Source organism: Miniopterus schreibersii (genome assembly GCF_964146895.1).
Source record: "Miniopterus schreibersii genome assembly, chromosome: 2".
NCBI classification, from domain to species: domain Eukaryota; kingdom Metazoa; phylum Chordata; class Mammalia; order Chiroptera; family Miniopteridae; genus Miniopterus; species Miniopterus schreibersii.
In genome coordinates, this window is record NC_138102.1 from 129,336,969 (window position 1) to 129,353,936 (window position 16,968).

General features: G+C 37.2%; 1 protein-coding gene across 1 annotated transcript; it reads left to right on the plus strand.

Annotated features, from left to right (window-relative positions):
* Window positions 1-508: 508 nt before the first annotated feature.
* On the plus strand, window positions 509-16,620 carry IL26 (interleukin 26; the record flags this gene model as incomplete). The annotated part of the gene is made up of 5 exons (XM_081129271.1): window positions 509-679; window positions 765-821; window positions 996-1,130; window positions 16,383-16,448; window positions 16,534-16,620. 5 exons carry the CDS (start codon window positions 509-511, stop codon window positions 16,618-16,620), a joined length of 516 nt encoding a protein of 171 aa, XP_080985397.1.
* Between the last annotated feature and the right edge of the window lie 348 nt (window positions 16,621-16,968).

Consider the following 16,968-nt stretch of genomic DNA (forward strand, 5'->3'; position numbering starts at 1 on the left):
AAATCTACATGCCGTCATGAGTACCTTTCCCAGGGCTGCCCATTCTACTCTTTGGTTAAATTCTTCTGGGATACTTGTTAGAAAAAGAGATTTTCTTTTCATATGGAAATTTTCAAAAAAATCTACATGCCTCCTGGAAATCAGGCCTTTTCATGGACATGGCATAACTTTAAAAATAATGAAATCTGTTGTGATATGCAACTGAAGTTTAGACTTCTTTGGGAGGGGGGAATGAGGCCTCAACCTTACCAGTAAATTTGAGCTTTTACTTAACGTCACAGATGGTGTGGTCAACATTTTTTGATTATGAAGCAAACTCTAAAAAAAGTAAAAAAAAAATAGAGCAGCTCAAGTGATCTTCCTCTATACAGACTGTAAGTTATCTTTCACAGCATCTCGTTGGAGAGGCAGGCTTGAGGGCTAAAATAAGTAGGTTATCCTCCTGCCTAACAGACATAAGTAGCTCTCTGGCTGCTGTGAGTGGCACAGGCCCGTGAGGTGGAGGGAAATGAGGGGCAAGTGCATTTTGACGTCCGGGTTGCTGTTTGTCACTCTCTCTCTTGCTATTGCCAAGCACAAGCAGTCTTCCTTCGCCAAGAGTTGTTACCCAAGGGGAACACTGTCCCAAGCTGTTGACATGCTCTATGTCAAGGCAGCAAGGCTCAAGGCAACAATTCCTGTAAGTATTAGGCTCTGCTTAGAATGGTGACCTAAAGGACATCTATAATCCTGGGTAAAACTTACTTCTCTTTGTTTTATTGTAGGAAGACAGTATAAAAAATATACGATTATTAAAAAAGAAATCAAAAAAGCTATTTATGGTAAGCCAGAGGGCCTTTTTTTCTCCCCCATGTTTCTGATTGTTTGATGCCTTTCCCTCTGCATTTAAACTTTTCCAGTTGGTCATTAAGTAATAATAAGGGGAATGTTTCTGTGACATTTTACAAAAGCTATTCATGGTTTACCTTATACAATTTCCTATATCTTTTTTATAGAAAAACTGCAGGTTCCAAGAACAACTTCTGTCCTTCTTCATGGAAGATGTTTTTGGTCAACTCCAGTTACAAGTTTGCAAGGAAATCCACTTTGTGGAAGAATTTCATAGCCTTAGGCAGAAACTGAGCCGCTGTGTAAGTATGCACAGCCAATATGGTGAGTTTGATCCTAGGAACCTACCTAGAACACAGCATGTATGAAGCTGTCTCCACATCAGAGGGTGAGTAACAGGGGATTTGTAATTGTTGGCTTGTAGTCCACATGGAGAGCTCATTACCAGGGAGACAGGATCAAATAACCATGCACAACTCAGAATGCCACAGTTCATTATTTCGTAAGGAATGGCAAGTAAAACATATTGAAGAGAGCGAAAATAACACGGAATGCTACCCAAATATTCATTTAATTTTTATTGTTCTCTCTTTATGATTCTCAGGTCATTCATTCATTCATTTGATGAATATTTTTTAAGTACCAACTATGTGTCAAACACTGTTCTAAGCTGCTTTCTTTTTCTTTCCCTATTGATGAGAACTTTTGGACTGCCATTTTTTCTTCTTATTTATTTATTTATTTATTTATTTATTTATTTATTTATTTATTTAATTTTTGATGGTTATATCTTTTTTTAAGGCATGGTCTCAGTCAACACACAATAAAGAGGAGCTATGTCTTCTTTGGGACCTAAATTATTTGATGCTGTTATGGTCACTGTTACCATAAGCAATGGGGAATTAATTAAGAAGATAAAAGTGACCATATGTCTATAAAAACACAGTAATAATGACCAGTGTAGAAAACAAAACAAAACAAAAACATATGAAGTCAGGATCTGTGCAATATTAGTTGACTTGCCTGTGTGGGGGCTGTGGGATATTTTCTGTGACTTTGGGTCCCAAGTATGCCTCCTGAGGTTGTGCCTTGCAGGTGGTGCCAAGGTGGGGCAGTGATGGTAACTGCAGCCCTTGGGGTGGCAGGTGGAAACGAGCTCTCTACTCTTGGGCGTGATGGCTATTGAGGCTTAAGTGCTGGGCAGTTGGAGGTGGATTCTTATTTTTTAAGAGTTAGGATATCTTTTTCTTATGGTTTGTGAAAGGGCTCAGGAACCCAAATCACAGCCCATAATACAGACATATTTTGTGAGGGTGAGCTTGTCAGTTAGGTAAAAAAAATTAAATGAATTTACATGCACTTTTCTTTAGTTAGTTTGTGTTTAAGTTATGTCCTTGTTTGGGACTTTGGCTGCATGTTTTTTTTTTTTGTTTTTTTTTTTAATAAACTCTCTCATTCCATTAAAATAATGACAATGATTAAAAATTTCAAACTGGTACCTCTTTGTAGAACAGAGCAAATGCTCTGGGCCAGTCCCATTGCCTGAAATGATGGAAAGGCCATCACTTATCTTTGGTTTGTTCTATATTTAATCTATAAAGTCTACTTATTAAGGCAGTAAATAGTATAGTCTCTTAAATTTAAGTGGGCTTATTACATAATTTTATATTTCATTTGGCTCCCTGATTAGATCACTATTATCCCAAGTAAGAGAGTTTTTGTCACTACAAGATGTGATGACGAGGAGAATTGTCCATTGAAGCACCCACCATCGGGGGAAATAGAAATCTGTGGCAGTGACTGCAGGCTAGAGTGGAGTCATCCAAAGGAAAAAGCAAGGTGTTCCCATTTCAGCATCTGGAAACAGGGATCCTCTTCAGCTTTTTAAAAGTACCTTCTGTCTCTCTTTTTTCTAGAGACCTTGGTTCCTCGGTGTAGAGTCTGTCCTTTCCATTAGCCATCCAATTTAATTTAATGTTATTCGAAGTGAGGTTTGTTAATGATGGTGGGGCACTAGAAGAAATCCTTCCCTGATACAATACAGTGTTGTCTGGGCACCTGGACACCCCTCCAACCCCCGCAAGCATGTCTTTTTTTTACCATTGGTTCAGTTTCCTTGGCTCAAATAGCTAGAAACCAAGCAATGTTCTAGATGAAAAAGATAGAAAACATAGAACCGTCTGGGAACTCTGGTTTTCTTTGATTTTTTAAAAAGTGCTTTCCTAAAGGGACCTCAGTCTGTCAATAGAGACGCTTCTTTCAGAGACTTGGGCCACAGCAGCATCGGAGCAGCGTGGCGCTTCTGGCGGGTTGTGGCCGCTTACCAAGGTGGCTGGCGCCCTCTCATGGCCAAATGCGAGTTCAACACGCAATCAGCCTCCCCAAGAGCCTCCCAAGGAGCACAGGGCTGTGCTGTCTACCTTCTCCCGCCTGAAGCCAGCCACTGACAGCTTCAGCTCATTTGTCTCATGAGCTGTGTTGGGATGTGTCCGCCACCTCCGGGATCTGTGAAAAAGAAAGCCAAAGGATGAGCCTGAGCTTTGGAAAACCCTCTCAGACTTTTGCTTCAGGACAATAGGTGCTTGCCTTGGGTTTCATCTTTTGGCCAATCATAATTTTCTCTTTTTGGCAACAGAAGCTGGTATTTGTTTAACATAAATTTAATCAGCAGCTGATCCTTGTGGAATTCTAAGTTAGTGACTGGAGCAGAGTTTAAGCAGGGAGAAGTTATAAAATATGAAGTAGGCAACATTGACTTGAATGCGATATTAATAAAAAATGAGCACTAAATATAGTCGATATATAAACAGCCAATTTGGAAAGTAATTGCACTTGCTGTATTTGGCCTGTTTTCCTTGCTATTGGGGTTGTTCTGAGGAAAATGAGTTAAAACACAGACCTTGCACTCTAGGAGTCTGTGTGTATAAGGGGATTCTAGTGGGAAGGGAGAGGAGGGCAAGGCCACTATACAAACAATTATAAGAAGAGAAAGAAAGAAAAAGCACTAAAATAGAAGCACCAGCCAGGCTCTGGGGCCTCAGAGCAGACACTTGCATATCTAAATGGAGCAGGAAAACTGCCAAGGAGGGACTTGGAGCGGGGCCCTGAGTTCTGTGGGTTCTATTTCTGCAGAACCTCAGCATATTTCAAAGCTGGTCCCAGGCTTTTCCCATGTTCCAGAAACAGAAGAAAATGGCCCAACCCTAGTTTCCAGGACCCAGAATTCTAGATTTATGCTTAGGTTAGTGTGATGCTATAGTCTAAATAGGATTTTGAGGGGTTGATTTTTTTTTAAAAACCAACACTGCATTTATGATGTTGCTTCCAGAGTTAAATGCTATCTGAAACAGTTGACTTACATACAGAATTTTGGCATATAGTCCATTTGCTTAATGTGGGTACTTGGTGTTTGAATTTATGTCAACAACAAATCATTGGTGAGTGCTCTTCTGAAAATGTTTTTACCCTCTCAAAACCTGGAAGTAACAGAAAAGCAAAATATATGATATAGATTGCTTTCTATAATTTAGAGAATCCAACAATTTATTTTGTATCTTAATACATTGAAATAATGGTAAGGATTACTACAACTTTTTATAAACTGTTACCTTGTAATGGTGATTTTATTTTTTATTATTGTTATTTTTAAAAATATATCTTTATTGATTTCAGACAGAGGAAAGGAGAGGGGGAGAGAGAGGTAGAAACATCAATGATGAGCCCGCAACCCAGGCATGTGCCCTGATGGGGAATTGAACCCTGATCGCCTGGATCCTAGGTCGATGCTCAACCGCTGAGCCACGCCTGGCCGGGCGTAATGGTGATTTTAAATGTGCTGGTTCTATGTGGATTTTTACTTCTCTTCACACTTTTCCCCCCATTATCAATATTTATTGAGCATTTATTGACATTTTTAAATAAACAGCCAGAATTGTTAATAAAAACAATTACTCTGCTAAAGATGCAAAGATATTTTAGTCATGATACTTTTTTTCTTTTTTTTTAAATATCATAATCTGCCCTACTTTGCCAAATAGAGTTCGACTTGAATTTGTTGATTATATGTTGAGCTAGGTGGAATTTTTCACTTATCAAGAGCAAAGTACTAAATTAGTCCTTTAAAATGGACAGTAAACTTCCTTGGTATTTTTAGGAACATTTGCTTTGGGGAAATACTGCAATTTCAGGGATGGAATACTGATGTATTATATTACCAAATATCATTATCTTGGGTTATATCTGAGTTATACTTGGTGAGGGTTGTTTTGTGTCACCAGAGAAAAAACTTAAAAACGAAGTCTAGTACAATCAGGAATGAGACAGTGGGTCACATGATGTCAACCGGAGACGATCAGTGTCTCTCTCCGTTCTGCAGCTCACCCGGAGCTCTGAGATTACTGGCTGTAGATAACCGTACAGCTCTTTCAGCATTATCACCCATGAACCATCGAGCATTTCTAGGCTTTAGATTTCTTAGTTCAAAATTCAGGTACAAAATTAAAGTGCATGGCAAGTAAATAGTCCTGTTTTTCCTCCCCACTTGTTCTTTCCCAGGTAACGTTGTGTCTGTCACTTGTTACCATGTGATGAAGGCAAGGAAACGATAATTATCCACATTATGAGGGTTTAAAGATTTATACTTGATGTGTAGCCATGGAGTGGCTGAAACTACGGGGGTTTCTTCCCTTCCTTCTTTCATTCCTCCTCCCTCCCTCCCTCCCTCCCTCCCTCCCTCCCTCCCTCCCTCCCTCCCTCCCTCCCTCCCTCCCTCCCTCCCTCCCTCCTTCCTTCCTTCCTTCCCCCTCCCCCATTTCTCCTTCCCCCAAACACATTTTCAGAATAGTCTATGTACCTGCTCTGAGTCAGTTTGCTGAATAGCCGATTTCACAGAAAGAACAACTTTTTAAATCCATTGTTTCTTTTACCCATCTAGTTTTAGTTGACTGGCTTTATTTTATCTTATCTTCACATGAAAGAATTCCTTTGTTTGAAGGAATATTCTAATTTGTCTCAGCTCCAGGTTCCAACCTTTGGAATTGGAGACTGGATAGCAGAGAGAAGGGAGATTGGGGGAATAAAAGAGTCATAATAACAGAATCGTTTTGAACATGCAGAATTCTTATAAATGTACTTAACATGAACCTATTCTTATGTATGAGAAGAATGCATTTGTAAGAATTCTCCAAAGTTAAGAATGTATTCAAGCATATGCACAAATTTAAATATCAGAGAGACACTAGCTGCTGTAACAAATACTCCCACAAGTTTTAGTGGCTTCACATTTTATTTTTAATCCTCACTTGAGTACATGCTTAGAGAGAGTAAGATAGATGGAGGGAGCGAGAGAGAAACATCGATGTGAGAGAGAAATATTGATTGGCTGGCTTCTATACGTGACCCCCTCCCCCCCCGGGACTGAACCTGCAACCCCAGTATGTGCCCTGACTGGGAATCAAACCAGCAACCTTTCGGTGCACAGGCCGATGCTCAACTAACCGACCCATCCCGGCTGGGCAGTGGCTTTGCATTTTAGAACTTTATTTCTTACTCATGTAAAATTCCAGTTGCCTTTTTCCTGAATGAGGTTGCTTCCCTCCAGGTCATGAATCAGGGACCAGGCGTCTTCTGTATGGCACCTCTGCCATTCCCTACACCTTCGGCATTCAGTAGGTGAAGGGGGGTGAGACCAAGAAGAAGATGTATCAGTTTTGCTCCCAAAATGACACACAGCACTCTGCTTGTATTCCACTGGCCAGAAATAATTACAGGGCCACAATAAGTGCAAGAAACCTTGGGACATGTAGTCTAGCTCATCGCCTAGAAGAAGAGGAAATAAATTTTGGTCAAGAGCTAGCAGTCTCTGATACAATTAAAGAATTTTTTATTTGTATATTATTTTTGAGCAGGGAGATAGTCTTGCATGAGTGTGGTTACTGTTTTCCTTTTTTTTTTTCTACATCTTCACTGATTGTATTTCTACTTATTCTATCAATTATTTACATCTTTGATTCCTTGATTTCTCCTTGAAGTTCTATCAGTATTCACTGTGGAAGGTCATGTGTTTTCAAATCCTGCTTTTAGGTACATAAAGGTTAATGCCGATAGTGTCATCTTGATGAACTGACCCTTTCATTGTTATAGAATTACCCTGTTGCTCCTAATAATATCCTTTGCTCTGAAACCCTTTTCTGCTACTCATATGATCACTCCAGCTTTCTTTCAATTAGTGTTAGTATGATATTTCTTTTCCTATCCTTTTACTCTTAACTTATTTGTGACTTTTTTTTTAAAGTGAGCTTCTTGTAGGCAGCATATATTCAGGTGTGTGTGTTTTTAATTCACTTTGGCAAATTTTTTTTTGTATGTTTAGACCATTTACATTTAACGTGATTATCAATATACTTGGGGTTAAATCTACCACCATGCTCTTTGTTTCCTACTTTTCCAGCCTGTTCTTTGTTCCATCACCCTCTTTTTCTGGATTGATTTTTTTTTTAAATGATTCCATTTTATCCCCTTTAGCGACTCATCAGTTATAACTCTTATGCGTTTTGCCATTTTTGAGACTCTTTGTTCTCCTGTGTAGAACCAGGTTTCTATCTAGGATCATCTTCTCTCGCGTTGAAGGATTTCACTTAACATACCTTGCAGTACAGTTCTACTGGTGATGAATTCTTTCAAATTTTTTATGTTGGAAAAAAGCCCTTAATCCCTTTATTTTTGAAATATATATTTTTTTCTGATTATAGAATTCTGGTTTGGCAATCTCCACCTTCCCATGCTTTAAAGATGCTGCTCCACTGTCTTCAGGCTTGCATTGCTTCTGACAAGAAATCTGCTTCCATTCTTATGTTTTTTTTTTTTCTAGCTTTGTTCCTATTAAAGGTTTTCTCTTTTGCTTGTTTTAAGAAATTAAAAAATGGTGCGCATCAATGTAGTTTCCTTTCTGTTTCTTGTGCTTGGAGTTAATTGAGATTCTTGCATCTGTAAGTTTTAGTTTTTATAAACTTTGGAAATTTTTTTGGCCATAATTTATTCAAAAATTTTCTTCTGTACCTTCTTCTGTCTCTTATCTTCTTGGAATTCTAAGTGCATATACGTTAAGCCATTGGTAGTTGTCCCACAGTCCATTTTCGTTTTTTCCTGTGTTTCATTGTGGATAGTTTCTATTGGTACATCTTTAAGTTCATTAATCTCTTTTTCTGCAGTGTTGAATCTGCTGTTAATCTCATTCAGTTTATTTCTCATCTTAGACTTTGTAGTTTTGATCTGTAGAAGTCTGAATTGGGCCTTTTAATATTTTCCATTTCCTTACTTAATGTGATAAATGTTTCCTCAAGCTTCTAGGACATATAGAATAGTTTATAGTTGCTCTTTTGATATTTTTGTTTGTAATTCTAAAATTTTTTGTCAGTTCAATTACTCGATTTTTCTCATGATGAGTTATATTTTCCTGCTTTGTTGCATGCCTGGTAATTTTTGATTGGATGTCAGATATAAATTTTACCTTATTGGGTCCTACATATTTTTTGTAATCCTCTAAATATTCTTGAACTTTGTTTGGGGAGACAGTTAAATTGTTTGAAAGGAGTTTGACTCTTTTAGATATCGTTTTTAAGTTTTATTAGTTAGGACCAAAGCATTGTCTAGTCTGGTGCTAATTTTGCCCCTCTACTGAGTCAATCCATTTCAGTTAACTTTACCCAATCCCTGTGAATTCTCTTTCCCTGCTCTTTCTCCCCGTTCTTGCAATTTATTGGTTAAAGAAACTGGGTTACTTGTTTAAAGAGGTTTTCATAGTCTATATTTTGCTGATTTCATTTTTGTAGACTCATTTAATATATTCTTTTTTTAAATTTCCCATCCATTAGTAATTACATACAGAGACTTGATCAAGGTCAGGCTTGCTGATTTGGCTGGATTACATTCATAGGTAGTGTTGTGCACTTTCATTAAGAGGCTCATAATACATGGCACCCATTTTCATGATTTTTGCAGTCATTGGTCATTATTCTCTAGTTTTATTCATAAGATATTTCAAAATAATACTTTAAAAATTCTGTTATACTTTATTTATAAAAGAGAATAATCTATAAACAGAACATACCTATTACTCTCTGACTATCCCAAGGAACTTATAGTGCAAGAAAGGCAGAAAAAGTACTTAATTCTTTTTCTTTATTTACCAGACTTCAATATAAGGACTTAATTTTCTAACATTCTTTCAACATTGTCAATGAGTTGTTATTTTCTCTTCATTCATTATTAACTCATGGACTTAAATTATTTTTTATTTTTGAGAAGTCTTTCGATTTCTATAAGCTACCTGCCTTTTGGGTTTCTGTGCAAGTCCACTAAGACTGGAATCTTCTTTAGCTACTCTTAAGATACAGCATCATGATAATTATCATGAGAAACCCCAAGGTCTGAAATCTCCATGGTAGTCGAGTGTTATCTCATTGTTTCTAGTAACATTCTGAGCATTTTGCAATATCTAATAAAATATTACATTTTTACTTAATCTGATTTGGGTAATTTAGATAGTATAATTATTCAAAGAAAATAAGTTATGGGCAACATAAAATACCTTTATTTTTATAATATTTACTAAATGGTATTTGGCTAAATGTTATATGGGAAGTTGACCTATGTATATGTAAGAAGATATTTTAAAGATTCTTACAGAGCTGAAATACTCTCAGACTTGAAAGGGAACTTAATAGTTGCTTAATTGAATTCACAAAATAACTTGCCTAATTGCTAATAATCATAGTTGGAACTGAAAAAAATTCCATTAGTTTTCAAGATTTTATCATCTACTTTAATAAACATTTGAGAACCTGAATAGTAATTGGTAATTAGAGAGATGCATGTCTTTATATTGTGTGTAATTAACTTAAAGTCTGATAAGCCTTAGCAAATAGAATATTTGTATCTCCACGTCTTGGAGTGTGTTTGATAAGTAATTTGTATCATTAATTGAAACCATCTTATCAACTTGTGAAGCATTACTAATTATTTATCCTTGTAATTCCAAATATTTTTAACTGCAGTAGGTTAAACTGGTAAACCTAGAAGTAGGAAGCTAGACCAACCCTGTTTTATTCTTCCATTAACTGCAAAGTCCAAATACTGTCTTTAACGACAGCAAAGATCTCATCTTGTGGTTGTTGGAAGAATTAAATGAGATACTATATCAAAGCACCTAGCATGTAATAGTTCTGCAAAATTGTAAGTGTCTTTCCTTATTGTTTCTCATACATAGAACACCAGTTTTCTTCTAATTACATTTTCTGAACAATTTCCAAAAGAGTGATTCTCCTAAACAATCCAATACCTCTTTAGTATCTGTTGTTAGTGTTAACTTGCATTACGTATATAATTTATAGTAGCACTTTAAAGATAAAAAGATCAAGTATTGGTTTTAATCTTGGTAGATATATTTTCTTCTTTTTTGGGTGCTCATCTATATTTTTACTTTATTTTTTTTATTGTTGACACTATTACAGATGTCCCTCATCTTCCCCCCCTTTGCCCCCCACCCCTCCTGGCCTTCACAACACTGTTGCCGTGTCCATGGGCTATGCATATGTGTTCTTTGGCTACTCTCGTCACCTTTTTTTATCCAGTCCTTCCCACCCTCCTCTCCTCTGGTATCCGTCAGTCTCTTCCATGTAGCCATGCCTCTGGTTCTATTTTGTTCATCAGTTCATTTTGCTCATTAGATTCCACATATGAGTGAGATCATGTGGTACTTTCTCTGACTGGCGTATTTCGCTTAGCATAATAATCTCCAGGTCCATCCATGCTGTCGCAAAGGGTAAGAGCTCCTTCTTTTTTACAAGTCTAAGATAACTGTAGGTAAGTGAGATTATAGACACTAATGTATATCAAATGATTCTGTTAGTTATAGAGAATCAGAAATAGGATATGTTTTGCAACTCTTTTGATATATATTTGCTCAGGTATTGAATATCTGTCTTTTGCTTTTTAAAAATTAAATGTGTGATTATGAACTTGCTTTTGAAGAGAGACACTGGTTAATAGTTTATTCACTCTTTTCTCCTTTCATGCAACCTATTTGGTTGTAAATATAGTTATGCTTTCTTCCAATAATGTTAATTTTAAACTTTTCTTTCTAAGTTTCCTATAAACCTGTCTGGTCTCAGTAGTTTTGTGTTGATGCCCTAATACCCATCCTTTTGATGAACTGACATAAGATTTTTTAAAGTCTGTTTTCAAAATGGGCTACACTGGTATGCTTTTCTCAATTGTTATTTTAAATGCACCTCAGAAAACATTTGTAGGACTTCACATAAAAAAACTTCAAAAAGTTAATAAGATTCACTGAAAAACCTATATGTTGTTATACAATAAAATACAATAAGTTTAATCTTTAATCTAATCCCTTATCTATCATTTGCATCCTGGGGGAAAGTTTCAGGAAACCTAGGCCATGGCCAAAGTAGGAACTACTTTAACCATTAAGGTTAACTAAAAAAACTTCTATAAATAAGAAATAAAACAATAACAACAAAACCCAAACCAAAAACCCTAAACAAAACAAAACAAAAAGGAATGGTTATGATTCCATCTGAAGTTGTATGTGGAGGTAAATAAAACATACAAGATCTTACATACGGTTTTACATTTCTCTAATGGTGGTGAGAATATGGCATATATTTATAATAGGAGGTAATATAATAAAACTCCTTTTGTACGAAGGATTGGAGGTTGTTCTTTGTGAGGACACAGTATGAGCAGACAATTCTCTGAGGGACTCCACATGAGTAGCTAGCTGTCCACTCATTGACCCAATTATTTCATTTTCTCAGAATTTTCAGTTAGGAGGGATTTTTCATTTTTGCTTTAACTATCATACATAATAAATATTTGTGTGATTTTTCAAACACGTGAGGACATGGAGGACACCGGTTAAGGATTGTATTATTTGTTCATCCAATTGTTTTAAGCAGAGCTCTAGTGCTCATTAATCCTAGGACATGCTTCAAACTTATTAAACCAGTGTCCCAAAGCCGTGAGCTGATGCTTGCATTTCCTTCATTGATTCATTTAATAAACAGACATTTGTTGAGTATCTAGTATTAGCTGATCACTATTCCAGATGCTGGGGATTTAACAAAGATCAACAGGTATCCGTGTCCTCAGAGAACTCCTTAAAAAGGCTTCCAGCCAGTTTCAGCTCATCCCTGGTTGTGGCAGGTGCCGTGGAGGGAACACACGGGAGGATGGGCCTCAGCAGGGCTAACGGATATCAGGCCACGGAGAACTGGGTCTGGGGATTTCAGCTGAGACCTGAAGGAGGTTTAAGTGACCCCTTCTCTCCAGCCTCAGAACATCATGCTTTCCCTGCCAACTCGTCTCTGTCCCTGCTCCTTCCACTCCGTCTTATCCTGCAAGATGCAACTCACTTGTTTTCTCCTTCTGGAAGCCATCTGGGATTCCACACTCGGCTTACCTCTTTTCTGTCTCCCAGAGCAGTTGCATTTTTTTAAAATCATGGTATTTATCACATAGTATTGTAGTTTTTCGTCACTGTCTGAGTAGGTGAGCCATCACTTGAGCCCTACAGCTATTTTCATCATGTAGGGGACTTTTACAAATCAATGCCACGTGGGCAGAGATGCCACTGTATGCTCGCATACGGTTAGGACTCAATAAAAACGCATTGAGTTGCTGAATGATTAGGCCTTCTCTCTATTGTTCTGTGACTATCTCACACCTTTCTTTGAGCTGGCCCCTAAGTATTCTAGCCTTACTAATAAATTACTTTTAGTCTAGATCATATCTGCTTTGATTGAGTTTGTGAAATCATTCAGCCATTCTTACAATAAAACTGTCTATCCTTTGTTGTGCATTCTGTTTTCAGCAAATGCAACTATACACTGAAATATAAAGTAAAAGAAACCATTCATTTATAAAATCCTCCTTTCAGGCAAAGCAATTGGAATCATGACAGTAAAATATGGCTGTCCTATTGAGTCTGTACACATATTTACAATAGTCAGGAAAATGAGAACTTTTGGGGTTAGATCTTTTTTTTTTTTTAAATTTAATTGAATTTTTCCTTTTTATTGAATTTAGTGGAGTGACATCAGTTAAAATTATATAGGTTTCAGGTGTACAGTTCTATAATACATCACCTGTATATTGTATTGTGTGTTGACCACCCCAAGCCAAGTCTTCTTCCATCACTATTTACGCCCCCTTATACAATCTTCTACCTCCCTCCCTCCCTTTCCCTCTGGTCTGTGTATGAGTTGTTGTGTTGGTTTAGCTTAATTCCTTCACCTTTTTCAGCTAACCCTGCAACCTATTCCCCTCTGACAGCTATCAGTCTGTTCGCTATTTATGAGCCTGTTTCTACTTTGTTAGGTTATTTTTTTCATTAGATTCCACATATAAGTGAAATAATATGGCACTCGTCTTTCTCTAAATGGCTTATTTCACTTAGCGTAATGCTGGGTCAGATCTTTACTGGGAGTCATTTACAGTAAACACAGCTCAAGGCACCAGAAAGCTTCCCATAAACCAGCATAGTTCTAGTGGCAACCCTGGCACTGTTAAGTGTTTGCTTGTTTGTTTATTGCCAAACCTTGTTTTTCCCCTTTTCTACTCTCTTGTTCTACTTAGTGTAGCATGTGCCTTAGATGGAGTGAGGTCAGAGGCCTCTTTGTAGTTCCCACCCTGCTGTGGGATGCACTGCACATCAAAGTTTTCTGGACAGAGGATATAGTCACAGGAATGCCTTAATGACATTAACTTCTGTAATGTCCAGGATTTGGTTGGCTTCTTTGGTCTCCCACTTTCAGTGTTAAATATTTAAATCTTAATACATGCATATTTGATATTGGGCCATGTGTCTTGCTTCTTCTGTGCTTTGTAGTTGATCCTCGAGTGTCAGAACTTTGATACACTGCCTTGGAATTAGGCAAGTATTACTTCTCTGTCTTTATGGAGTCTCTTCCCCCCACCCACCCTTTTTCCCCCAATTGCAAGATTTGGGCCAACTACTTTTGTTAGATGATTTTAGGCTAGAAGTACTTAGAATCTAATCAAACTCATCATTTATAAAATAATGGGCAGACGTCTCTAAATTCTCTCCATACCTACTAACTTGGCTGAAACTCAGCTTGCTATTTCTAGAATTTTCTTTGGTAGTTCCAATCTGAAAAACAAATGGAAAAAATGAACAAAGAAAATGAAACACACACACACACGCACCCCACGGGGTTTCTTCTTTTGTTTATTATCACACTGTCCATTTTCAGGTTGAAATTTCTCTCTCCCTCCCTCTCTCTCTCCCTCTCTCTCTCCCTCTCCCCCTCCTCTTCCCCCCTCTGCCCCTCGCCTCTCTGTCAATTAGCTTAGTCCTTTAAAGCCATTTCTGGCATCTGCCCTTGTATAATAAGAGATCTTTGAACTAACCTCTCTTTGAAACTGTATATTGAAGGTTTTCAACAAAAGATTGGCTTAGATGGAATATCTTTTCCAAGTTATGCTGTTGTTACTGTTGTTTTTTTCATTATAATATAGTGTTTTTAAATACAGGCTCTGGAGTCAGAATACTTGGATTCAGGTCTCAGCTCTTTCATTTACTGTGTGAACTTAGGCAGAATATTAGCTTCCATGCTTCAGATTCCCAATCTGTAAAATGATGATAACAGTACCTACCTCGAAGGGTTGTGGTGAGGACTGAATGAATTAATATAACTAAAACCTTCAGATTAGTGCCTGACATAAACTCTAACATATTACATGTTGACTATTCTTATTTTTACCTAACCGTCTTCTCAGTATTTCTGTCTTCAGTCGAAGGCGATTTGGATAAAGAAGAGAGCTCCTGAAACTGCTGACTTTTACCTTCTAACAGTGACCTTGTGTTTTGTTAATTTTCATACCTATTTTATTTACTATTTTATTTACTAACTCTGTCTTGCAAATATTATGTCTTTAGTGCCTAGCATGTGGTCTGACACATAGTAGGCACTTGAGGAATGTTTGTTTAATGAAAGAGTGAATTCTTTCTGAGTGTGTTCTCTGACATTGGCTGCCACTGTCCTGGACTTGTCATGTTTTGTTTTGGCCTCACAGAACTGGTTTGGGCTGCAATGCCTTCTTCTTAATCAGGGCTCTTATCACAGGGAGGTCCAAGCCTGTGCTTGTGAATCCCACAAACTGCACTTCAACCAGAATCTGTGTCTGCTGCTCTTCTGTTCCTGATCATCAAAGCCCCTCTCCCTATGCAGGGTCTGACCTGAAGGAAGAGTCTCCATTTGGGCAGAGTCATGACACCATCATTACCTTTAAGCCCTGAAAACAGCATTCAAGATATGACTGTCAAATCGTTTCAGTTATTTTCTCTTGATAAGAAAAGAAGCCTGAATGCTACCCCTTCTCCCCACTTCTCCTCTTTTCATTCTGGCCCAAAGGGACCTGTTGGTTGACATTGATCATGTTTCATTTGTTGTAATAAGTGTTGTCATTCAGCTGCTTCCATTTCATGAGTTTTGTTATCTTTATTGATGTGCCTGACATTATTTTACCACTAGGATAGGACCTCTTGTGATACCTTGGATGAGTCACTCCTTTGGGCCTTGGTTTCTTCTTCTACAAATTGAGAAGATTCGGCTTATATAATAAGGTCTATTCTAGAGCTAAGGTTTTACGAGTAAAGACTAAATAGATAAATTTAGTATTTTCACCTTTTTCTTTCCTTTATTCTAGTTAAGTCTATAAAAATTTGTGGGAGAATAGAAGATGATATTAATTTCTTTCTACTTATCTCCTAGGCTATCCTGTGCTCAGATAGGATTTTTGAAATTCAGTTACTTAAAGGAGACTGGCAGTTTTCCCTCGCCAGGCTACAGGACATCAGCCTTCTCCTCTTAATTTAGAAGTTATATTAGTTTCTTGGTTCTTTCTCCTGGCAAATGACTGTGTAAGGTACATAACAGCGAGGCTGATTTTTCAGAAAGTAAATTTTTTTTGCCCTTCCCACATCTATACTACCCACATCTCTCTTGTTCAATTGCTCCAGCCCTGCTTTCTTTCTTTCAGTTTCTAGAAAGCACTTAGTATTTCCTGCCTCAGGGTCTTTGCACACCTTTCCCTCTGCCTGAATTATTCTCTCCTGTGCATCCTCCCAACCACCTCCATCTTTCTTTAACTCCTAATATAGCTGCTCCCTTTCATTTTTCAGGCCTTAAGCTAAATGTCATTCTTCAAAAGAGCCCTCCCTGACCTATTGAAAGTAGATCATTCCTATAAACCCCAATCACAGAGTCTTGTGAACTACAAACACAGCTTTCATTGTAATTTGTAAACTTTACTTTTTGTTTCTTTTCTTATTTATCATCTGCTTTCTCTATGAAACTATAAGCTCTGTGAGGACAGAGACCATGTATTATTTATTGACTGTGTGTATCCGTGCCCAGAACATAATACCTACTCAATAAATGTTTGCTGAATTAATGAGAGTATTGTTAGTGACTTTTCAACAATATTATCTGTATTTGCTGTTGATTTCTTAGATTTCCTGTCCTTCATCAGCTAGAGAGGTGAAATCCATTACCAGGATGAAAAGAACATTTTATAGGGTAAGTATTTCAAATCCTTGTTTTTGAATACTTTGTTTTTTAAATCTGAAAGATTTCTGCTTTTATATCTCTACTTTATCTGCAGATTGGAAACAGAGGAATCTACAAAGCCATCAGTGAACTGGATATTCTTCTTTCCTGGATTAAACAATTCCTGGAAAGTATTAAGTGATGCAAGAAATCAAGTGCATTGATTTGATTGTTATTTTGAAATATACTGAGAATGACCAGCGATAAATTTATAACTATGTATTTCTTTTTAAAATTTTGTATGTAGTACTGACAGCAATTTAGATTCAGAACAGACTAGAGAAATTTAACAAAATAAAGTTTTGGAATGTTTTCATTCTGAACATGTTACTCCCAAACACATTGAATACATTTAATTTAAAGGTGTATAACCAACATTAACTCATGTAATTTTTGTGGAGGGAAAGTGACAGATTTCTGGGATATAATAGAGTGTTATTGGGGCTGAAATAAATGCCATATATATGATGATTACTAATTATGCCCAGTG